Source organism: Thamnophis elegans, chromosome Z (genome assembly GCF_009769535.1).
Source record: "Thamnophis elegans isolate rThaEle1 chromosome Z, rThaEle1.pri, whole genome shotgun sequence".
NCBI classification, from domain to species: Eukaryota; Metazoa; Chordata; class Lepidosauria; order Squamata; family Colubridae; genus Thamnophis; species Thamnophis elegans.
Window position 1 is genome coordinate 124,414,937 of NC_045558.1, and position 23,930 is coordinate 124,438,866.

The 23,930-nt window shown below is 46.1% G+C and overlaps 1 protein-coding gene across 1 annotated transcript; it reads right to left on the reverse strand.

Annotated features, from left to right (window-relative positions):
• Positions 1 to 5,770: 5,770 nt before the first annotated feature.
• Positions 5,771 to 15,195, reverse strand: LOC116522702 (cardiotrophin-1-like). The gene is made up of 3 exons (XM_032237718.1): positions 15,127 to 15,195; positions 7,817 to 7,938; positions 5,771 to 6,393 (listed from the first exon to the last, which is right to left on the reverse strand). The coding sequence occupies exons 1-3, from the start codon at positions 15,140 to 15,142 to the stop codon at positions 5,941 to 5,943; spliced, it is 591 nt and encodes a 196-aa protein (XP_032093609.1). The 5' UTR covers positions 15,143 to 15,195; the 3' UTR covers positions 5,771 to 5,940.
• Between the last annotated feature and the right edge of the window lie 8,735 nt (positions 15,196 to 23,930).

Sequence of the window (23,930 nt, forward strand, 5' to 3'; positions counted from 1 at the left end):
TGAAGCAGTATATAAGTCTAACTGCTATTGCTATTGCTATTCCTGCTTGGCTTTCTATTGCTGCCTGCCGACTCCGAGGAGGTAAGTAAGCTGCATCTAAGCGCGGGGCAGGGGGGAGCAGCCTGCCACAGCCCTGAACTATAAGCGAGTCCAGTGACCTTTTGCGGCCTTGCAAGAATCCCAGGCTCGCTTATAGCGCAGGGCCGCAGGGCCGCCAGAAAGCACAGGGGCGGGAGCTTATGCATGGCCAGCGTCCTGGACAAGTTTGATGACCTCTCAAGGCCTTTGCAAGGTCCCCAGACTTGCCCAAGATGCCAGGCCACAAAAAAGCATGGGCGCAGGAGCGAGGGCGGGGAGCTTATGAGGCATGGCCGGTCTCCTAGAACTTCCTAGGTGCGGTACGGACAGTATTTTGCGCCGGCCGCGCTGCGTCCCCAAGCCCTCCCGTGCTGCGTTCTGCTGGAGCCAGACGGCAGCGACAACAGCAGCAGGAGGAAGCCGGAGCTTGTCGAGCCGCTGTGGCGAGGCATCCCCGGAGGAGCTGAGAGCCTTGAGAGAGTGTGAGTGTGAGCAAGTTCCACCTGAGGCAAGGTGAGAAGGCGCAGGGAGGGAGCTCAGGCGGCTGCCACAAGTTTGCTGTGGAGGAAAAAAAGGTGTCTTAGAATACTTTGAATGGGCGGTTGGGGGGAGGGAGGAGAAAGGAGGTGGGGGACAGTGGGATCCTTGCTGCTTTCTGAGCTTGGTGTTTTTTTTTTTACAGACATTTCATTACCTAGTTTGGGGTAATGATCCTTCTACCCATCAGTGCTAGAAGGGAATGGGGTTGGGGGGGAAGGAGGAGAAAGGACAAAAAGGAGAAAGAGAGGGAGAAAGAGGAGGTGGGGGAATAGTGGAGTCCTTGCTGCTTTCTGAGCTTGGTGGTTTTCTTACAAACATTTCATTACCAAATTAGGTAACATCATCAGAGCTAGAAGGGAGTGGAGTTGGGGGAGAAGGAGGAGAAAGATAGGACAAAAAGGAAAAAGATAAGGAGAGAGAGGACTGTGGGGTCTTTTGGTGTTCTCTGAACTTGGTGGTTTTTAATTATTTTTAGGGAATTTTTATTTATTTATTGTTTATAGAATGTTTGTTACAAGAAATGCTATTACTTTTTGCAAATGTTTTATTTGTGATGCAATATGTTGCTTTTAAGTGTGCAGGTTGGTGCATGGTTTGTGTCTCAAGTGGCTGCTTTTCTATAGGCATGCCAGGTTGGCGCAAGGCAGCTTTGCCAGATTTTGAGTATTTCTGTGTGATACCTGGTTGTTTAGGTAATTGTGAGGTGGTTGCTGGTTCTGTGAGCTTCCTGGAACTGTCCTTTATAATTTCCCACAATGCCTTGATGGTTTTTATTCCAGTGGCTTTGTCTTTCCTGTTCTTAGGGTTAGGGAAAAAAACTGGTTTCCTCTGCAGTCTTTTGGGGGGAAATTGTTATTTTTTGGTGTTTTCCTGGCAGTGTCATTGTTTGTATGTGTGGGTGTGTAATGTTCCACAGTTATCTACACATTAATAATGATCAAGTACTAATAATATTTCCTTATACATTTTAGTGACCTTTCTTTACATAATTGGTGTTTTCTTTCATACTTTTAGATTTCTAATTGCTGTTTCTGTTAGTTAGCAATTGATAAACCAAATCCCACGTGAAAAAGTATTCGAAGTTTCCTTGATTTTAATTGTCAATTTATTTATTCCTGCACATTCTAATATTTATTCATTTTCATATCTTTGTTTTTTCCACTGTTGTGCAAACACAATTCCAACAGCTGTTAACATGTGTAAAATTAAATATGTATTTATTCCCTTTGAAATACAAGTAGTAAGTAGTAACCTACTTACCTTCTGTAAGTAGCTCTTTTATTGTTTTGTGTACTTATTTCAATCTTATTTAAGTAGTAAATGCACAAAATAATAAATTTCCTTTTTTATATCTTCTTTTTGTAGATCATCCATTGGGGCAAAGAATTCAGTGACATCGTCTTGGCCACTCCCATCCGGTTACATGATTGCCAAGCCACTCCCACCCAGTCATATGGCTGGCAAGCCACTCCCACCCAGTCACATGGCTGACAAGCCACTCCCACAAAGGAGGCCACACCCACAGAGTAGGTTCCAATTTTTTTTGAAACCCACCACTGATCTACAGTGCCATTTAGAACTGGTTCCAACTCCCTTCCCCTGCCTGTCCGCACATCATCAAGATGAAGAGCGAGAGGAGGAATTCTAGGAGTTGAAGTCCACAAGTCTTAAAGTTGTCATGTTTGAACACCCCTGGGGAATTTTTTCTAAAGGGTTAGGGGTGCAAGGATCTTGTAACTTGACAGCTTTATGACTTGCACACTTCAATGCCAGAGTTCCTGAGCCAACATGATTGGAGGAGGAATTCTGGGAGTTGAAGTCCACAAGTCTTAAAGTTGTCAAGTTTGAACACCCCTGGGTTTTTTTCCCTAAAGGGTTAGGGGTGCAAGGGTCTTGTAACTTGACAGCTTTAAGACTTGCGTGCTTCAAATGCCAGATTTTCTGAGCCAATATTTTGGTTGCTAAGCAAGAGCATTGTTAAGTGAGTTTCATCACATTTTACAAATTGGCCATGCCCACCCAGTCATATGTCTGGCAAGCCACTCCCACTGGTCACATGGCTGGCAAGCCACTCCCACAAAGCAGGCCACACCTACAGAAGAGATTCTAAAAAAATTTGAAACCTACCACTGGTATCCAGGCAATGGTAGCAACAACTATTCTTAATTGCTTTTAATTGTCTTTATATTTAATGATCAACCTGTTGATATGGGTGGCTATGAAAATCAATTAAAATAAATCACACTTAATTATGGCTTAATAAGATGTGTGAATTAGAGATTTATTAACTCTGGGTAAAACATATTTTTAAAACTCTAATTTCAAATCCAGCTTAGCTCCCAATTACTGATACAGACCTATCATTCATTGATCTTCAGCAGATGACATTGTTTGGCCTGCCCAATTGACATGAGATTTCTTAGTGGTTTTCCATCCATATAATAATAAGATTCACCTTTATGTAGCTTTTGGAGAGCTGCCAGGATTAGCTAGGTACTCTCATTTAGGTGAACTTTTCAACATAGGAGACTCTGAAACTAATTTCTGGTTATTTTATTTATACAACCATGAAGATTTCTTGACACCAGAAGAGGTTGACTTCTTAAAAGCAAGTCAATCTAGTAAATCATATGTATATTGAAGCAGAAGGAGGAGGAAAAAAGACAAAAAAACCTATACATTCTACTAAAATACATTTATTACATTTATAAATTTAAGTTTTGTTCTGTATACAATACATATATAATTAGAAAACATAGAAATAAATATTTCTTTAGCTAGGAATATACATCATAGAGGAAAGAAGCTCAATAACTGGAATTTTAGTTGAAAAAGATAAAAATTCACAATGCTAATAGTCTTGGAGGAATTTGTAAAGAATATAGCAAACATTAAAACATAAGAAAATCCTCCCAACAGATGGTACAACCCTATGTGAGAACTTATCATTAAAAGAGGATAATGCTAATGAGAAAGAACCAGTATCAGTGAAGGACCATAAACTGTTCAAGTATTTTAACATTGATGATTAGTTTCTAAATATTTGGTATTATTTAGAGCAATGTTTCTCAACCTCAACCAGTTTAAGGTGGGTAGGACTTGTAATTTCTAGCCAGCATGCTGGGGAATTTCCTATGCTGGCTGGGGAATTCTAGGAGTTGAAGCCCACACATTTTTAAGTGGCTGAGGATGAAAAACACCGATTCAGAGGGGAGAATGGACTCATTTCAGAAAATCCAAACTTAAGCAAACTACTAAAACTCTATTACCTTAGCGAGCTGAGTTTGCTCTGTATTTTAAAAGTTGACTGAATTATACTTCTGTTAGGTAAGTGTTGTGAGAGTTGTGTTGGAGAACACATAAACCAGCATACAGAGACACTGCAGTTTAAATAGGCTTTTACTTTCGTGGAAATAGAGGTATCAGAGTCCATCAAACAGTCCAAGTCATACACAGATAAGACAGTCAGTCATCAATGTATTTCAGTTAAGGGATAATCCAAATAACATAGTCCAGTAACATATAATCAGTCCGGTACCCAAAGTTTGCTAACAGTTGCAAAACTTACAATAGCTTATGGCACTTTCTAACAGCCAGCTTCCACAACACTCAGATGAGATCAGTCCAGCATCTAACGAAACAGAGAGAGAGCTAACAGTCATTCTGGCTCCCTCTTATGGCCGATTTAGGAAAACAGCAACCAATCACATTGAGGTGGCTGGATGGAGTCACTGAAGCAGTCAGCATGAGCTTAAATGGATGAGGATGGTAGAGGACAAATAAGCTAAGTTGTCCACCACACAAGGTTGATGTGTCATTTCAGAGCTTTTAAACAACTCTAAGGTGTATACAGATAGTCCCTGCCTTATGACTACTATTGGGACCAGAACAGTGGTGGGTTGCAGGCGGTACGCCCCGGTACGGGCGTACTGGAGCCTGCCCGGAGGACTGGGTACGGTTCCAGTACGGTGCTCCAGAGGGCCCATCTGCCTACCTGAGCTTCTTACCGTGCTTTAAAGCTTTTGGTGCTTATGTGCACGGCACATACAGCGTCTGCGCTATACTCTGCCAAGCAGCTGGAACATTGCGGAGGCTTGCGGAAGCATCGTTTGCATCTACAATGCATGTGCATGCCGCACGTGGGAATCCGGAACCCACCACTGGACCAGAATTTCTCTATCTAAGCAGGGCAGTTATTAAATGCATGCCAGCTGAAAAAATGCCTGCATTTTGACCATGTGACTGTGGGAATGCTGCAACAGTTATAATGTGAGGACCAGCCATAAGTCATTTTTTTCAGGAGTGTTTTAACTTAGAACAGTCACTAAACGAAATGGTTGTAAGTCAAGAATTGCCAGTAATTGTTCCAACAGCACATGTATATAGATTCTTAATTGAAAGTCCTTGTTTCCTAATCGTACTGATCTGAAAATGTGCTTTCTTTGGGTTGTTAACTTTCAGCCTGGCTTGTGTAAAATATGTTAACAGCAGGAGTGAAATTCAGCAGGTTCTGACAGGTTCTGGAGAACTGGTAGTAGAAATTTTGAGTAGTTCAGATCACCGGCAAATATCACCTCTAGCTGACCCCAGAGTGGGGTAGGAATAAAGATTTTGCAGTATCCTTCCACTGCCACGCCCACCAAGCCATGCCCATAGAACCGGTAGTAAAAAAAATTGAATTTCACCACTGGTTAACAGTTGGGCAAACCACAGCCGTGCACTCAGGTTCAATAGCTGCAACTCCCTTTTAACCTGGTTACTAAATAAACCAATTTTCTTGGACAGCACATGTAATAAGCTGACCCAAGCTAGCCAATTTGCACAACAGGGTAAGATGCAAACAAACTAGCTTAAAGCTAAGCAAGTTTGAGTACATGGTCTGACAGTAAGCATTGGATTTGAAATTGACTCAGTGGTTAAAGGTGCTGCATGTTCACATTGGATATTTTGTGTGGATTGAAGAAAATGGATAGATTAAACCAAGGGTGAAATTCAGTAGGTTCTGACAGATTCTGGAGAACAAATAGCAGAAATTTTGAGTAGTTCAGAGAACTGGAAAATACCACCTCTGTCTGGCCCCAGAGTGGGGTGGGAATAGAGATTTTGCAATATCCTTCCCCCTGGAGTGCGGTGGAAATGGAGATTTTGCAGTATCCTTCCTCTGCCATGCCCACCAAGCCACGCCCACAGAACCGGTAGTAAAAAAAAAAGAATTTCACCACTGGATTGATCCGAGCCATTTTTAGTGAAATATGGGGAGTGTGTTGTGCATCCTCCACATTTCCAGCCCTGCCACTGGCCAATGCGGAAAGAGAAGCATTTTCAGACAGGATATTTCTTAGCTAATAAGGCAATGTCCTTTTCACATCTGTTGACCCAGTCTTGAAAGAGATGGCAAATGTTGTAGCCTGTGAGTTTCATAAAGAAGGCGTCGTCAGGTTCCAGACGCTCAGCAGATACATCTGGAACTGGCGTAATGCCCAGGGAACACATGATGGATTTAAGGTTACTCGCCAGACCCAGACATTGCAGGCGTGAAGAATCGAACTGACGGTGTAATTCATCTTCCAATGGATTCAGATCCATTTGCTGGCATTTCACACTGGCTAAGTACACCGGCAAATTGGAGAAGGCGGAGGTGTTTTGCTGCAGCCGCTCCTTGTCGGTGAGACCCAGCCAATCTGCGGGAGACAGAGTTGGCAGCGGGAGTCCTGGAAAGGGCTGAATGATTGGGTTGAAATTGGGGTCACCAAAAGGTGCCCCCTGGTGATGCACCTAAAACAGAAAAAAGCCAGACCATCAGTTCTTTGAAAGAATGGATTCTTAGATCTTCAAAAAGTGATGGACACAATCTAATTAGGACTAAATTGCAAATACTGTATTTTTTGGACTATAAGACGCATCGAAGTATAAGATGCAGCAAGATTTTGAAGAGGTAATTTTTTTTAAAAAGTTTTTGCACTCTGCAAGCATCCCAAAACCTCTGCATTCCTCATTTTTGTGAAAAATGGGACATGCAGAGGCTGCAAAGTGCTTCTGGGAGCTGGGGGCAAAAATGGGCCCATTTTTTGCAAAACACGGACTTGGGGAGGCTTGTAGAGTGCTCCTGGGGGTTGGGGGCAAAAACGGCCCCCTTTTTAAAGGAAAAAAAAGGTATTCGTGGGCTTTGGGAGGCTTGTACAGTGCTCCTAGGGGCTAGGAGCCAAAACGGACTCATTTTTATGCAAAAAACAGGGCGTGCATAGACTTTAGGAGGCTTGTAGAGTGCTCCTGGGGGCTGGGCGGCAAAAATAGCCCATTTTCCGCTTATTTTTGCCCTCCCCAACCCCTAGGAGCACTTTATAGGCCTCCCAAACTCTCAGCACGTCGATTTTTGAGAAAAATGGGATGCGCAGGGGCAGGGTTTTGGGAGGTCAAAAATGCTGTATTCAGTGTATAAGAAGCACCCAGATTTTCACACTCTATTTTTTGGGGGGAAGGTGCATCTTATACTCCGAAAAATATGGTAGTCCTTGACTTATGACTACAATCAAGCCGAAAATTTATGTTGCTCAGCGAGACAGTTGCTAAGCACGTTTTGCCCCATTTTACGACCTTTCTTGCCACAGCTGTTAAGTGAATCACTGCAGTTATTAAATTAGTAATCTGGATGTTAAGTGAATCTGGCCTCCTCATTGACTTTGCTAGTTAGGAGGTCGCAAAAGGTGATCACATGACCCCTGGGAAATTACAATCATTATAAATACATGCCAATTGCCAAGTGTCCTAATTTTGATCATATGACCCATGGGGATGCTGCAGCATTCCTAAGTGTGAAAAATAGCCATAATGTCACTTTTTCCAGTGCTGTTGTAGAAAAACACACAGTCCAACAGATTACACATCTTTGTCTGAGAAACCAAGAATTATTAACAAGCTGCCTCAATAAAGTATTCAATTCAATTCTTATTCTATTCTATTCCATCCCAATGGTACTACAGCTTTTACTTGGCTTATCAAGTAAAACATTTGTTTTGAGAAAAATGCCCGGGTCCTTCGTTCAGGAGATCCAAATCATTATCAATTTGCATTGACTAAAGTCCCTTCTTCTTTTCTACCTTAGAAGCTTTCTAAATTAAATAAAATACATTTCCCTCCCCTGCTGTAGACAGAGACCCACACCTTCCATTAATTTGTTCCACTTATCTTTAGGACTCACATAGATTGACAGCAATTGTCCTGAGCTGAATTTCATGCTGAGGGTGAGCTTGTGTGTCCTTTCAATCTCTACGGCTATTTTTTGCTGGGTCCAAGAGCATTCAGAGCACATTGGCAAATCCACTGCAGAGAGAATCAAGAGGACCATTAGACCCAAGAACTAGTAAATTTGTATCAATAACACTATGCATGTTGTCCTGCTTTTTTTTTTTTGGAAGGCCACAGAATCTGCAGAAGAAAAACAGAGTAGGTGGAGAGAGTTAAGAGACAGAATAAGGAAATCAATTCATCTTAAATAATAACTCAAATTTTAGAGTACAGCATCATCAGAAGTAAGAAAGAATGAAAAGTACTATAGAGCAGTGTTTCCCAAGCTTAGCAATTCTTAGATGTATGAATTTCAAATCCCAGCAGGCTAGCTTGGGGATTCTGGGAGTTGAAGTCTAGACATACTAAAGTTGCCAAAGTTGAGAAGCACTTCTATGCAGTACAGGTAGTCCTCAACTTACAACAGTTCATTTTGTGACCATGAAGTTACAATGGCACTGAAAAGAAGCGACATGATAGTTTTTTACATGTATAAACTGTTGCAGCGTCCTCATGGTCATGTGATCAGAATTCAGATGTGTGGCAACTGACTCCTACCTATGACGGTTGCAACATCCTGGGGTCATTTGAGCCCCTTTTGCGACCTTCTGACAAACAACGTCAACGGGCCCAACATGTTTCCAACTTAACTGCATTGATTCACTTAACAACTGTGGCACAGAAGTTCATAAAATGGGGCAAAATTAACTTAACAAATGTTTCACTTAGCATAAAAAACATTGGGTTCCATTGTGATCGTAAGTCGAGGACTACCTGTATCCACCTATAATATCAATGGCACCTATCCTGTGGAAGCTCATCTTGGGGCATTTCAAAGACAAATCCAGGGGATGCCTCCTATCCGGAGTTTAAAAAAAACAACAACCTTACAACTCCCTTATAAAAAGTAGACAAAAAGGGCAGCAATATTGAAGAAGTCTGAAATAAGTTTGAGATCCAAACAGTTTTCCAGAGGCAGCCTACAGAATTGTGAAGTAATGCAATAATGCTGAAGTTGCCAGTCCCAAAAATCACTCAGGCGGTTCTCTTGCAAACTTGGCAACTGTCATTAAATAAAGATCTTGGTCGACCGTTCAGCAAATATGTTCTCAGGGCAGCATTCAAAGCTGTAAAAAAAAACAAAAAAGGGCAGCCAGGTAGAAAATTCCTGGCCTTTTTGCATGGCTGTGTTTTCAAAAGAAACTCTAAAAGTGTATTTTTTAAAATCCTGTTAAGAGATATGTTATTTTATGCCATGCAGATGTAGCTGGCATGTAAACTCTTGAAAAAAATATAGACTTAATTCTTCTCTGGTTTGGAATGTACCCTCCTTCCCATGACCTGTTGGACACACCTGTAGATTTCAGCACCTGTTTTTTCTTTTTAACTTCTGTATCAATGTTCAAGGAAAAGGATTTTGAAACTGCAGGGTGGTTAGAAGAACCAGGAATGATTGTCAAATCATTCTGAAGTATACGACACTTGCTAAATACAGGATAGAAGGAACTTCTCCACTGACTCCAGGATATCTGTAAGCTTTAAGATGGGTGGACTCCAACTCCCAGAATTCCCCATCCAGTCTTAGTATGGCTGGGGAATTCTGGGAGTTGAAATCCACCCATCTTAAAACTGGTAAGGTTGAGAAACAATGCCTAACACTAACACAAGACACAGATGGAGCGTCTTTACTTCAGAAGTTGGGAATCACGAACTTTTTAGAAGAGTTAGAATTGCAGAGAATGGAATGAAGAGTAAAGAAAAAAAGGAGGATGATTGCCAAAGATTTACAGAAGACAGATCTATCCAGTGTCTAACTATAACTAAATGAAACTTCTGTATTCAAATGCACTGTAGAAAATAAGACCAGGGAGGTATATTTTAGAACTTCTCCACTGACTCCAGGATATCCTACAGCCGCTATCATCTGGTCCAGAAGCTTCTAAAATAGTACAGAGGAGGAACTTCTGTTGCCAGCCTGTTGAAGATTATCCTTTGAATGAAGACCCAAATCCCAACTAATTCATTGTTTTCTGTGCAAAACACGGGGAAAAACTCTGAAGTTGTGCTATGAAGTTTCACCATTTTTCCCCATCTCTCAGTAGAAAAACAGAAAAGGTTGATCCTATTAATGCCATTGGCTATTCTTTTTTTAAAATTCATAAACATTTTGAATACAGTGTATTGTCAGAGCGTACCATTTACAAAAAAGCAATGAAAGAACAGATACTAATAATGATAATAATAGCGTAATAGAACTAGATTTCTCTTTATATTGGTTTATTTGTAATTCTGTTGATTATATTAGCATATTTATAATTATATAAGTATAATTTAAATAATTTATATTTAATTCATACATAGCAATAATCTTTCCTCATCTAATTTCTACTCTTATCTTTAATCACTCGTAACGTCTATTCCATGTTAAGTAATATTCTGTGTCATCTTTGTCCTTTATTTTTAATCTGTCCATTTCTGCACAATCTAATATTTTCCGAATTGCATCCTTATCTAATGGAGGGTTCTCATTTTTCCAATATTGCAGATACAAGGCCATTGGCTATTCTTGACCCTTGGATGGATGGACAAGAACATTCATTGTTCCAGACAGAAAGGTCATTACATTATCTGGAGGACCAAGTTGGAGAAAGCTGACGTGTACAAACAGCAAAAACCAATAGATTTCTCTTCCTTCTTAATCAGAGTCCAAGTCTCCCACTGAGATAATTTCTATGCAGATTGTTTTATCTAACAAAGGCAAAATTGTGCCAAGCTCCTAATCTTTCCTTAAAATGCCTCCCTTTTAAGTTCCTTCGACTTAATTCCACTAAATTGCCAACTTCAAGACACCCTTATGCAGTTTAGTATAAAGTTTTATTTTTCCCTTTCACATACATTCACAAATATACATTCTTGTAAATATTATTAATATTTTCTGTTAACTATTGACATTTATCATAATCTTCTTGCAAGTATAGTAAACACAGTTGGGGTTATTTTCTTGCCACCCTGTATTTCCATCTTGTTTTGCAACAATCCTACTCTTCATTTTTTTTCATTTCATTTTCCTTTATTTGTATGCCGCCCTTTTCCCTGGGGGGACTCAGGGCGGCTCACAATTCAAAAAGGGAGGGGGGGAAAGACAAACAGTATTCCAATAATAATTTCCATCTTCTCAACGTCTGCCTTCTCCTTTCCTCCTCTCGTTCTTTTCTTCTTCCCCTCCCTTTCCCCCCACTACTCCTCTCTTCTTCTTCTCTCTCCTACTCTTACTTCCCTCCCTTATATCCTCTGCTTTATACTTTCTTCTTTTCCCTCTTCTTCCTCCCTCCTTTCCCTTGTTGACCTTAGTTATTTTCTTTCTCTGATGGATTATGCAGTTTGGAAGGACTCAGAATCATGGGTTACTGATGTAACTCCAAAGCTTGAAGGAAACAGGTAGCAACTTTTCAGATTAACATGTTTTATTAAATGTCATAAACATAAATGTCAAAGGATTTTTCATCGGCCAGCAATATAATGGCTGCATGTGTTTTTCCTGGTTACCTGGGGAAAGATATTTGTGGAACTGAGTAGTAAAACTTCTTATATAACTTTATTTGATAACAATGTTGTCCATTCTTCCTACCCTCATTTACAAAAAAGCAAGGAAAGAAATATTAAAACACATACTAATAATGATAATAATAGCTCTGGTTTCCCTATTAGAAAAAGACACCTCAGACCAGTTTCTCAACCTTGGCAGCTTTAAGATGGGTGGACTTCAATTCCCAGAATTCCTCATCCAGCCTTGCTGTGGCTGGGGAATTCTGGGAGTAGAAGTCCACACATCTTAAAACTGGCAAGGTTGAGAAACACTGCCTACCACCGAGATGGTGGTATGCATGCCACAGGTGGCATGTGGAGCCATTTTTTAGGGCATGCAAGGCATTGCCCTGTCAGCTCCAGCATGCACATGCTGGCCAGCTGATTTCAGCCTTCATTTTCAGCTATTTTTTGCCCTCCGGAGGCGTCCCTGAAGTGTTCAGAGGGTGAAAAACAGCCCTAAGGGCAACCCAGAAATCCGTTCCTGAACTTCCGGTTTGCGTGTTGGGCCGTTTTTCGCCCTCCGGAGGGCCTCCTAGGAAGCTTCTAGAACCTGAGGAAGGTGAAAAATGGGTCCATCACGCGAGGGCGGGGCTCGCACACATAGAATTATGGGTGTGAGCACGCCCATGCATAACCCTCCCTGTGCTCCCCCCGCTTTTGGCACGCGATGGCAAAAAGGTTATCCATCGTTGGCCTAACTACAATCAAGACACAGATGGAGCGTCTTTACTTCAGAAGTTGGAAATCATGAACGTTTTAGAAGTTTTAGAACTGAAACTAGCAGAATTCTGAGCTGAGAAGCAGAGAATGGAATGAAGCAGAGAATGTTTCATTCCATTGCAGAGAATGGAATGAAGGGTTAAAAAAAAAGGAGGAAACCTTGCCAAAGGTTTCAAATAGGACACAGCAGACAGATCTATCCAGTTTCTAACTATAACTAAATGAAGCTTCTATATTCAAAAGCACTGTATCTGACTGGAATAGACATAGAAAACAAGACCAGGGAAGTATATTTGGTTGGATAAAGGAAAATCCTACATTTGCTGAATTGCTCTGCTGTTTTATCTGGAAATACCAAATCTTCTTCCTGGCTATTCTAAATGCAAATTGTACATTTTTGTGCCAGGCATTCTAACTACCAAGCAATAAATGTCTTTTAAAATTACCATCCAAGATCAATGATTAACTCCACCTTCAAGTTGAAGATGTGAGGTCACCAGAGTCTTTACATCTCTTGATCTTTGAGGCGGGGGTGGTGGAGGCAGAAAGGAAGAACGAAGAGAGCAGAACATTCCAGAAGTTGGCTTTGGACACACTGACAAAATGTTGCAATTCAACACTAGACGGAGGCAATAGGTTAGGAAAACACTGCTATTGAGGGAGAAGGCTTTTCAAACACTGAGCAAACAAAACTATCTTTTTTGGCTGTGTGAACCAGGCAATGGGAGTTAACATGTCATGTGAATCCCTAGAAGTTGGCTCCTTCATTCTTAATTCACTCTGCAGTTCCTGCGGAAACCTGAATGTACAAAAGTCTAAGAGAAGGAACAAGAGATGCTTTGTTCACTTAACATCTTAAACCATGGTTTGCTTCACAGTGCACCAGTGGGTTTAGCCTACACTAGAAATCATAAACCCAAATTTACAGAAACCAAGCAAGCAAACATATCATTTGGATTATGATATTGGGTACATCCAGGGGTGGGTTTCTCGCCCCGTTCCAACCGGTTCGGTTGGAACGGGGCGGGCGGCGTCCTCGTGCACGCGCGCGGTGCACGCATGCGTACTAGCGTCTGTGCGATGCTCCAGCTGCTCCTGGAGGATCGCGCAGGCGCTGTATGCGTCCTGCGCATGCATGGAAGCGCAGACTCGTCAAAACCGGGTAAGGAGCGCGGGCGGGCGGGTGGGCCCTTCACCGTTCCCGGAAGTTCCTAACTTCCGGGTTTGCCGACAAACCGGTTCGCGGGGACCGCCGCGAACCGGTTGAAACCCACCCCTGGTGCATCCAAATGATTATGACTGTTTTCTCAGCTCAACACTATCAAAGTTCAGAATTCTTGGGAGATAGAGGGATGATGCAAAATTTATCATTAGCAAAAAGTTTTTAATTATTTGCAGAAGAAGATTTTTTTTAAAAAGCTATGAGTTATAAAGTTTTCCAGCAACAGTGCTAGAAGTTGAATGCGATATATTACCTAGAGCCCGGCAAATTAGCGAAGATTAAATTTTTACTATAGCTGGGAAATGGAGGTAGCTCCCCTAAGGTAATCCAGCAATAATTATGACATTAGGAACAGAATCTTGAGACTTTTGTTGCACATTTGATCTACTTCATGGCTGCTAAATTATGGTTTGTTTTAGTAAACCATAAATGGTTCAGGTCTCCTCTGAATAAACTTTTGCTCCTGGTTAACAAAATATTAAGCATAAATTTAACACAAGGCTTTGCAGCTTGGTAATGTGTGTGAATGCAGCTATGGTAGTACATGAGTTATGAGTGACACACACAGAAGCCAAACATAACAATCTTACATACATGAAATACATTTCAACCCAAAAAGCAGCGGGGCCATCTTCCTGCCAGCACTTGTGTCTCACTGACCTGGATTCATCCCACCAGCAAAAGATAATTTATAACAGCCATAATCCTTATCGGTATTTGGAGCTTTGCTATTTTCAAGAAGTGACTGCATGCCCTGACGTGCTTGCAGGAAAGGTAGTGGTTCTACGGGTAAAGTCCCCCCCCCCTTCCTAAATAACTTCAGAGAGAAACCAAAGCACAGGTCTCTGTCTGTTACAAAAAGCAATTCTAACACTCCCCTCACCACCCCGAAAATTGGTTATTGTCAAACAGTATCGGGAGGGAGAGGAAAGGAGCTCAATTCCCACGACTCTGTAAAGAGAAATTGAGTACTTGGCGGTCTCTACCATGAAAAACCAGGCTGTGTAACTTCGTTGACAGTTCAATAAGTGGAAAATGCAAGCAATAGGATCCGTTAGGGAAAGAATGCTTCACTTGGTGGTTGTGTGAATTCGGCCACCGAGCTGACAGAAGGATCCAATCTCCAGTCATTTTCACCCCAAGAATTGCCTTTTTGGTGAGGTGGGTGAGCATGGTCGGTCCATCCATCCATCCATCCATCCATCCATCTCTCCCCTTTGGGTTTCCCCTTCAGCCTGCCAGACGAACAGGGAACGAAAGCGGCCGATGGGGGGGGGGGGACTCCGCCCGAGAAGGACCCATCTGCCTTCCGCTAACCCCCAGCCCGCTTCGATTCGACCTTCGCAGCGCAACCTGAGCCTTTGGGATCGCGCCGAGCCGGCGTTGGTGGCAGCAGCTGGGACCCTCGCGATGCCCTTGGAGAGGTTGTTTCCTCGTGACTTTGTTGAGCGAGCTGTTACGCTTGCTGGGCACAAGATGGGAGCCCTCCAGAACCGGGCCAACAGCGGTGGGTAAACGCGAGGTTGGTTTCGAATCCTTTTGCAACCGAATTTACGCGCCCTCCCTTCCCCGGTCCCCCTTCGTGGAGGGAAACTTGGAGACTCTGAAGAAAACTTTGGAGAAGCACCTGCTTCTCCTCGCTTTCCTCCTCCCTTCCTCCCCCACCCCGCTTTTTTTGTGGACTTTTGCCGTACCTGACAGCACTTCCATCCTGCGACCCTCCCCGGCGCCGGTTCCCGCCACTTTGTGGCTCGTCCCGTTCCTCGCCGGACCTTTTATAGCTGCTCACCACGCCCCCTGTCCTTGCGCCGGCCCGGGGCTGGGGATTCCAACAGGCTGAGGTCACCTAACAGCCTGTCTCCTGCTGGATCCGCACCGGCGCCTGTCCTTTCATCTCTTCTCCCCCGCCCCCTCACCCTCACCCTCGCCCTCACGTACACACACACACACGCACACACCTCTGCTTTGGACAGGAATGTGAGGCTTGCTTAGACGGTGGGAAAAGGGCGCCGTTGGAGAGATTTAGGAAGAAAACTGTGGCGTCGTTTCTTTGCTAGGAGGGAAATGGAAATAGTTTGTTTTATTGAGCGGTTAACTGCGGATTTAAGAATTGTGGACTATGGACTGTAAGAATTCAAAGAATGAGACAAAGGACAGGAGGAGGAGGAGGAGGAGGAGGGGGAGGAGGGGGAGGAGAAAATGTTGACAATGTAGATGGTGTAGAACAGTGATGGCGAACCTATGACACGCGTGTCAGTGCTGACACGCGTAGCCATTTGGGGTGACACGCACAGGATTTCATGCGATTCATCCTCGGCTCCTGCACGGCCGCCGAGGATGAAAGAATCTGTGCTGGAGGAACGGGGGGGGGGGACGTGTGATCTCCCCTGCCCACACTCACTTACTGTATCGCCGCCGCCCCTTTCTGAGCGCAGGGGCTGCTGGTAAGGCGTGCGTGCCGTGCGCACACACGTCATCAGCGCGGCAAGGGAGGACCCGCAGGAGAGGAGCGCGGGAACAGTGCGCGCCTCTCTCCAGTCAGGCCGGCACAGAGAGTCTACTCCTGGGACTGTCGGTTACAACCACACCACAGCAGGGAACAGCGGAGTGCCAACGGGAACTGTGAGCGCCATTAGCATTGGCTATCTATAATTCTATCTGCTGTTACTGGCCCACTGATGGAGCACCCAAAAAATAAAAAACAAAGGTTAAGTAAAGGGAGTGGTAGTGGCAGTGGCCGACCCTTTCAAGAGACATGGAGCGAGATGAATGGCATTATAGAAAAAAATGGCAAAATTATGTTTTTGTCGAAGTGACACACAACGCGAGTTATGCTCGATTTTTTGCCGATTTTTGACACACCATGCCAAAAAGGTTGCCCATCACTGGTGTAGAAGATATAGAAGACATGTAGAAGATGTAGAAGAAGCCGTAGAAGTAGAAGATGTAGAAGACATAGAAAACACAGTAGAAGATGTAGAAGAAGACGTAGAATAATATGTAGTAGAAGATGTAGTAGTAGCAGCAGCAGTAGTAGTAGAAGAAGAAGATGTAAAAGAAGACATAGAAGAAAACATAGAAGACGTAGAAGTAGGTGTAGTAGAAGATGTAGTTGTCACACACACACACACACACACACACACACACACACACACACACACACACCTTTCATCTCTTCATCTTCCCTGAGCCCGGGTAGCGTAAAGACTCAGGGAAGATGGAGGAAGAGAAGAAATACTCTGTGTGTGTGTGTGTGTGTGTGTGTGTGTGTGTATGACATTGGCAGGCCAAAGATCCAAAAGAAAAGATGGCTGCAGGCCTGACAGCAGTAACAGTAGCAGTAGCAGTAGCAGTAGCAGAAGAAAAAGAAGGAGGAGGAGGAGGAGGAGGAGGAGGAGGAGGAGGAGGAGGAGGAGAAGAAGAAGAAGAAGAAGAAGAAGAAGAAGAAGAAGAAGAAGAAGAAGAAGAAGAAGATACCGTATTTATCGGCGTATAACACGCACCGGCGTATAACACGCACCCCCCATTTTAACACAAAAATTTGAGTAAAATTTTTTTTCATTAAAAATAAATGACTTGGAAGCTCGGAACTTAATGTTGGATTAAAATTTATAACATTAGAACATGAATTATAACATTAACTCCTCTTAAAAGGCAAATATGAAATGAAAAAACACCTCTTTGAGCAAAAAAACTTAATCAGAATCACTGCTTTTTGGAAAACCAAAAACCTCTTCCTCATCTTCACTCTCTCCCTCTTTTTTCCCTTCCTTCCCCCTTCCTCTTGCCTATCAACTTCATCCTCTTTGTCTTTCTGCTCTTTCCCTCTCTTCCCCTTTTCTTCCTACCTCCTTCCTTCTCCCTCCCTTCTTCTTTTTCTTCCTTTCTTCTTCCATCTTCCTCCTCCTTCCATTCTTTCTCCTTCCATCCATCTTTTCTCCTTCCATCTTCTCCCCCCCTCCCTTCTTCTTTTCCTCCCCCCTCCCTCCTTCCTTCCTCTCCTTCCCTTTCTCACACACAGGAAGGGGAGGGGGGCTATCTAGTCGCTTTCACAGCATAATTTCTTTATCTAACTTTTAAAAAACAGTGTGCAAATCAAACGAGATTTTCGTAACCTGCGAAGCACCAAGTTATATTATGTTGTTACAAATTCGCAGCTACTCCATTCTTTCTGATAGGGAACTACATTTCCCAAGATGCCTCAGGTCCTCAAAGCGCTGAACGCAGCTTTGCAATTGACTCCAGCGAGGCCTGGCAGCCGCCGGCTGGGGTGGTTGTCAGGGCGATGCGGAGCGGACGCGCCGTTTGTTACTGCTTCCAGCAATTAAGACGGAGAAGGGAAGCGACTGAAACGGACGCTGGCCTCGCTCTCCTGCTGCGGCTTCTGTTTCAGTAGGGAAGAAAACTTCCTTTCGCTTCCCGAATTTGACTGGGTCCCGGGGCTTCTGCCGGGCGGCAGAAGCCCGGGAAGCGAAAGGAAGTTTTCTTCCCTATTGAAACAGAAGCCGCAGCAGGAGAGCAGGGCTGCTGCCGGCCGTTTCACCTTGCGCAGCGAATTTGACTGGGTCCCGGGCTTCTGCCACCCGGAGTATCGGCGTATAACACGCAGGCAGGGTTTAAGCTTGCAATTTTAGTTTTAAAACTGCGTGTTATACGCCGATAAATACGGTAATCATCTTTTTCTTATGGGGGAAAAGTTAGTCTTTCAAGTAAATTGAATTTTTTTGGGTTGGGAAGAATCAAAAAAGAAAGATGGCAATATATTTTCTCTTGTGATAGTATACTTTTATCTGTTTTCCCAATGCTAAAAATAGAAACGGAAACAGCAGGAAAAAATATATAAACTGAGTGGTTTAAACTTGGATGGGAAAACACCAAGAGGTCATGGGACACCGGTAAGTCATAAAAAAATAAATTCCTGCACAGAATATTATCTAAACCTGTCTATGCTCTCACCTTAACTGAACTTGGTAGATAATAAAATTATCTTTTTATATTGTACTCACATCCTGCCTTTCACCCACATTGCTAAAGGGATTGGAGCAATGACTCACTATATGAAAACAAGATAAAATTGCAAATCCTAATCAATAACTTTTAATATGTTACCACAAAGTGGAAAGGGACCACAAAAAGCCATTCAAGGTTTTAAAAACAACATATTTTAATGGCAGGAGGTTTTCCTAGATTGCAGCCCATTTAATTAGATGCAGGAATGTAGAATTTTATGCCCCAATAAATTCAAATGCCTTTGAAATGCCACAAAATGTTTCTATGTAGTTCACCTGTCATGCCAAGCCCTGCCTTACTCATGCCAAACTGCATTAAATAAGGTTTCACATAGCAAAATAAAGCCAAATTAAATAAATCATGTAATTCCTTATGCCTGGTGTCATCTGTGAATCTGTTCAATGATGGAGTGTGAGCCTAGCCTTCCATGGTCATGCCATATTTCTCTCATTGTATAGATCTGTGTTTCTCAACCTAGGCAACTTGAAGATGTGTGGAGTTCAACTCCCAGAATTCCCCAAGCTGGAGAATTCTGGGAGTTGAAGTCCATGTATCTTCAAATTCCCACAATTGAGACCAACATAGACACTAAATGAGAGCTGCAAACCAGCGTGGCATGACAAAACCGCGCTCGACTAAGCTGCGCCCGATTAAACCGCGCTCGACTAAGCCGCGCCCGATTAAACCGCGTCGCTGACATCATCAACAGGGTGACAACAGCGAGTGTGGAGAAAGAAGGGCGCTTTAAATAGCGCTTTGAAAGCAAGCTGATTCAACTTAAGGTAAGGGTTAGGTTTAGGGTTAGGTTTAGGGTTAGGTTAAGGGTTAGGATTAGGTTTAGGGTTAGGTTAAGGGTTAGGTTTAGGGTTAGGTTTAGGTTTAGGATTAGGTTTAGGGGGGTTAGGTTTAGGTTTAGGGGTTAATTTTAGGTTTAGCGTTTACAGCGTGCTTCTGTCTCTGCGCTGTTGTCGCCCTGTTGATGACGTCAGCTACGCGGTTTAGTCGAGCGCGGTTTAGTCGAACACGGTTTTGTGGTGGAACCCAAACCAGAGGTGGTATTCAGCCAGTTCTGATGGGTTTTGGCGACCAGTAGCAGAAATTTTGAGTAGTTTAGGGAACCGGCAAATACCACCTCTGGCTGCCTTCGCCCTCATCTATTCACGGCCTCCTGAGTCTCAGCTGATTGATGTCCCAGCTGATCGACTGGGTCTTTTGTTACCCTGCACAGGACAATGGAGCTGGAAAGCAGGTTAGTGGGGTGGGGAGAGAACGGGGATTTTTGCCCTGGAGCAGGTTGGAAATGGAGATTTTACAGTATCCTTGCCCTGGAGTGGGGTGTTTTGCATCTTGGAGCGAAGGGAAGGGGACGCGACAAACGGGTCTGCAACAGCAACCTTTATTGAGAACAGAGTGACTACGATTCAACGTGGCGTGGTTCGCGCCAAACATTTATACCCGCTGGTTTGAACGAGGAGCCAATGGGCCGTCGAGTAGCTCGACCAATCGGGGCGAGGATTGAACCGGCTCCGCCCGGGAACCAATCAGAAGGGGGGTCCTTTATCCCCGCGCTTGTACTTCCCGCGCTAGTATTCAACACCCCTCCCCCCCTAGTCAAAGAGTTCCCTAGGAAGGGCAAACATAGTCTTGTAAATAGGTGGGACGGCGACGCTCTCGTCCCGACCTTCGTAGCTCCCCGGCGGTTGTCGTCGGGGGGGGGGCGCCGGCGGAGGTGTGTCTGTGGCGGGGCGGTGAATCTGCGATGGGCCTCGTGAGATGGCGCTGGCCCCCGGCCCCGTGCCCAATGTCCATTTGTCCGGGGCGTCTCCGTGGCAACAGGAGTGTCCGACAGCGGCCCCGCGCAGTCTGGTTGGGGTGTAGGTTCAGAGTCTCGATAGGGGCTTCGAGGAAGGGAGTAGCCGGGTGAGGCGCGTCTGTCCGAAAGGTTCGTATCGGCTGGTCCCCCGTTCCCCGGGTGGAGGCGGTCCGTTGGGGGGGGGGTCATCGAGGGTGGCTCGTGCTGAGAGTGGGTGTCTGAGAGGCTCGGGCCGTCTGTTTCCGTGGGGAGGCGTCGCCTTAATTGGTCCACGTGGCGCCTCCATTGTGTTCCGTCGGCCAGACCGACCCTGAAGGAACAGGGGCCGGTCAGAGCTGTGATGGTTGCGGGAACCCACCGTGGATCCCCAGAAAAGGAGCGGGCCCATACAGGATCCCCTAACTTAAATGCGTGGGAAGGGAGGGCCCCCAGGTTGTTCGGCCGATCCCCTGCGTAAAGTGGATGGAGCCTGTCTAGGGAGGTACGCAATCTCCTACCCATCAAGAGCTCCGCGGGACTTTTATTAGTCGTTGGGCAGGGTATGGAGTGCTGGCTCAAGAGGTAAGCTGCCACTCTTTCTTGCCAGTCGCCCTGGTCCATGCGGCCCAAGGCTTCTTTGGCTGAGCGAACTGCGCGCTCCGCCCGGCCGTTACTAGCTGGGTGATAAGGGGCTGTGGCTGCGTGTCTGATTCCTTGTTCGGCCAGGAATTCTTGGAACGTGGTGGAGGTAAACTGGGGCCCATTATCTGAGACTATCACATCCGGTAACCCATGGGTGGCGAACATCTTACGAAGGGCCCTCACTGTACTCTCTGCTGTGGTGGAGGTCATGATTACCAGCTCCACCCACTTGGAGTAAGCATCGACTACTATCATGAAGTTTCGGCCGTGGAAGGGGCCGGCGAAGTCAATGTGTAAACGGGACCATGGGCCTCTAGGGATTTCCCACTCCCGGGGGGCGGCTGTGGGGGGATTCGGCCTAGAGTTTTGGCAGATCCTGCAGCGGCCTACGTAGTCTGCAATTTCTGAATCTAGCAAGGGCCACCACACATAGCTACGGGCTAAGGCTTTCATTCGCGCTATGCCTGGGTGGTTTTTGTGGAGTGCGGGCAGGATTCGTGCCCGCAGGGCTGTGGGGATCACTACCCTGTCCCCCCAGACAAGACAACCCCCGTGTAGGGCGAGTTCTGCTTGTCGTGCTTTAAATGGTCGGAATCCTTCCGCTACCTTTTCCGTGGGCCAACCCCTCAAGACCCATGAAGCTACTTGGGATAGGACGGGGTCGGCCTTTGTGCAAGCTGCGACGTCCGCGGCAGAGACGGGGAGGTCGGATTCGGCGATGGACAAAATAGAGAGAGCGGGCACGTGGGCTGTGTCCGTCTCTGGCAGGGGGCAACGGCTCAGGGCGTCTGCGTGCCCTAGCTGCTTACCCGGACGGTATAACAGCGTATACGAATACGCCGTTAGGAACTCCGTCCAGCGTGTCATGCGGGGAGACAAAATGGGGGGGGGTTGGCTTGTCGCCTGCCAGTAGCCCCAGGAGTGGCTTGTGATCCGTGACAAGGGTGAAATTCCTACCATAGAGGTAGTCATGGAACCGCTTAATGCCGGACACTGCAGCCAGGGCTTCTTTATCGATTTGGCTGTAGTTCCGCTCCGTGGAGGAGAGTGTCCGAGAATAGAAGGCTATGGGGGCCTCTGAGCTGTTCGGGAGGGCATGGCTCAGGACCGCCCCTATGCCATAGGGAGAGGCGTCGCAAGTCAGAACTAGGGGCATCCTGTCGCTATATTGAATTAGGACTGCCGACGAGGTCAGAATGTCTTTTATAGCCGCGAACGCGTGCGCTTCACGGCTACCCCATTGCCAGGCCGCTGACCGGTCAAGCAGTCGGTGTAGCGGCTCAGCTAGCGACGCCTTGTGGGGAATAAACGGGGCGTAGAAATTTAAAAGCCCCAGGAACGCCTGCAATTCCGCCCTAGAGGTGGGTGCAGGTGCGTTTTTGATGGCGGCAACTTTGGAAGGAGTGGGGTGGATGCCTTGGGCATCAATGAGGAAACCCAAGAATTCTACTTTGGGAACAGCAATTTCGCATTTGCTGCGCTTTAGTTTCAGTCCTGCCTCCCTAAAACGTGTGAGGACCTCCCGCAGTATTTTCAGGAGTTCCGAGTGGCTGGGGGCTGCGACCAGGACGTCGTCGAAGTAGGGAACGACGCCTGGGAGCCCGTGGAGCAACCGCTCCATGAGGCTCTGAAAAATCCCCGGGGCAACCGAAACGCCGAATTGGAGGCGGCGGCAACGGAAAGCCCCGCGGTGGGTGACGATGGTCTGGGCTGTAGCCGCATCGTCGTCTACGGGAAGCTGCTGGTAGGCCTGTGCCATATCTAGCTTGGCGAAAATGCGGCCTTGCCCTAAGGAGTGGAGTAGGTGTTGCACTACGGGGACCGGATATGGATTTGCCTGCAGGGCCAAGTTGATGGTCGACTTATAGTCGGCACATATTCTCACCGATCCGTCGGGTTTGACCGGGAGGACTATGGGGGTTTCCCAACGGGCGTGATCTACGGGCTCGATTACCCCCTGCTCTATAAGCTTATCAAGTTCAGCGTCTACCTTTGCTCTCAATGCGAAGGGGACCCTGCGTGCCTTCAGCCTGATGGGAGCGACCTGGGGATCGAGGCAGAGGGAAATGGGGGTGCCCTTATAACAGCCCAATTTCCCATCGAACACATCTGCGAACTCGTCTAGAACGCTATCTACGGTGAGGGGAACTACCCTGTGCACCCCCTCTATGGTGAGGCCCAAGGCGGGAAACCAATCCAACCCAAGGAGAGCGGGCAGATCGTTCCTGACGATTAGAACTGGGAGTTTCCCCTTAAAGTCTCCGTATTCCACTCGGATGTGGAATATTCCTGCCGTGGGGATCCCCTTTCCCTGGTAGTCTAGGAGGGAGACCCCGACGGGGCGCAATTTGCTCTGGGGAACCCCGGGGCAAAGGCGGGAAAACAGGGCCCAAGATATGAGGGAACGGGAGGACCCGGAGTCCACCTCCATTCGACAAAGCTGACCTTCGAGACGGACGGCGGTGCTGATTTTGCGATCGCCGACGGGAACGTGGGAAGCCTGGTAGACCACGCAGTCGGTGTTGGAGGGCTGGTAGGTTGAGTGGCAGTCCTCAGCTCGCCTCGCAGGACGTGGCTGTTGGCGGCGTTGCGGTGCCTGGCGCTGGTCGCTGGGCTGCATGAACGATGGGGCTGGCACGAGAGCCCGGCAGATCCTGGCGAGGTGTCCTTCTCCTCGGCAGCGGCGGCAGACGGCAGAACGGAACGGGCAGGATGTGCGGCTGTGGCGGCCGCCGCATCCGCGGCAAGGTGCGTTTGAGGCTGGCTGAGCTGGCGTCGGTGGTTGCTGGTGTGGCCTCCGCTTCGGCTGCGTCCTCATTTGTCCGACGGTTTCCTCCTCCTCGTCTTCAGCAGGAGAGAGGTCGTCGACGAGGTTCGTCTGGGTGGAAGGCCCCGCGGCGGTTTGCGCGGGGGTTTTCGGCTGGAGGCGTTCGATGTCGGCCGTGGATTGTTCGGAGAGCTCCGCTGCTCGCGCGGTCTCCACGGCTTGCACCAAGGTGATTTTGTGGTTCCGGAGCATTCGGCTGCGCAAATGCGCGTCGCGGACCCCGCATA

What these genes read in the sequence shown, in the direction of transcription:
- LOC116522702 (XM_032237718.1), bottom strand. An exon ending in GACAATTGCTGTCAATCTAT is followed by an intron (nt 6,394 to 7,816) that starts GTGAGTCCTAAA and finishes TTTCTGTTTTAG; the next exon opens with GTGCATCACCAGGGGGCACC.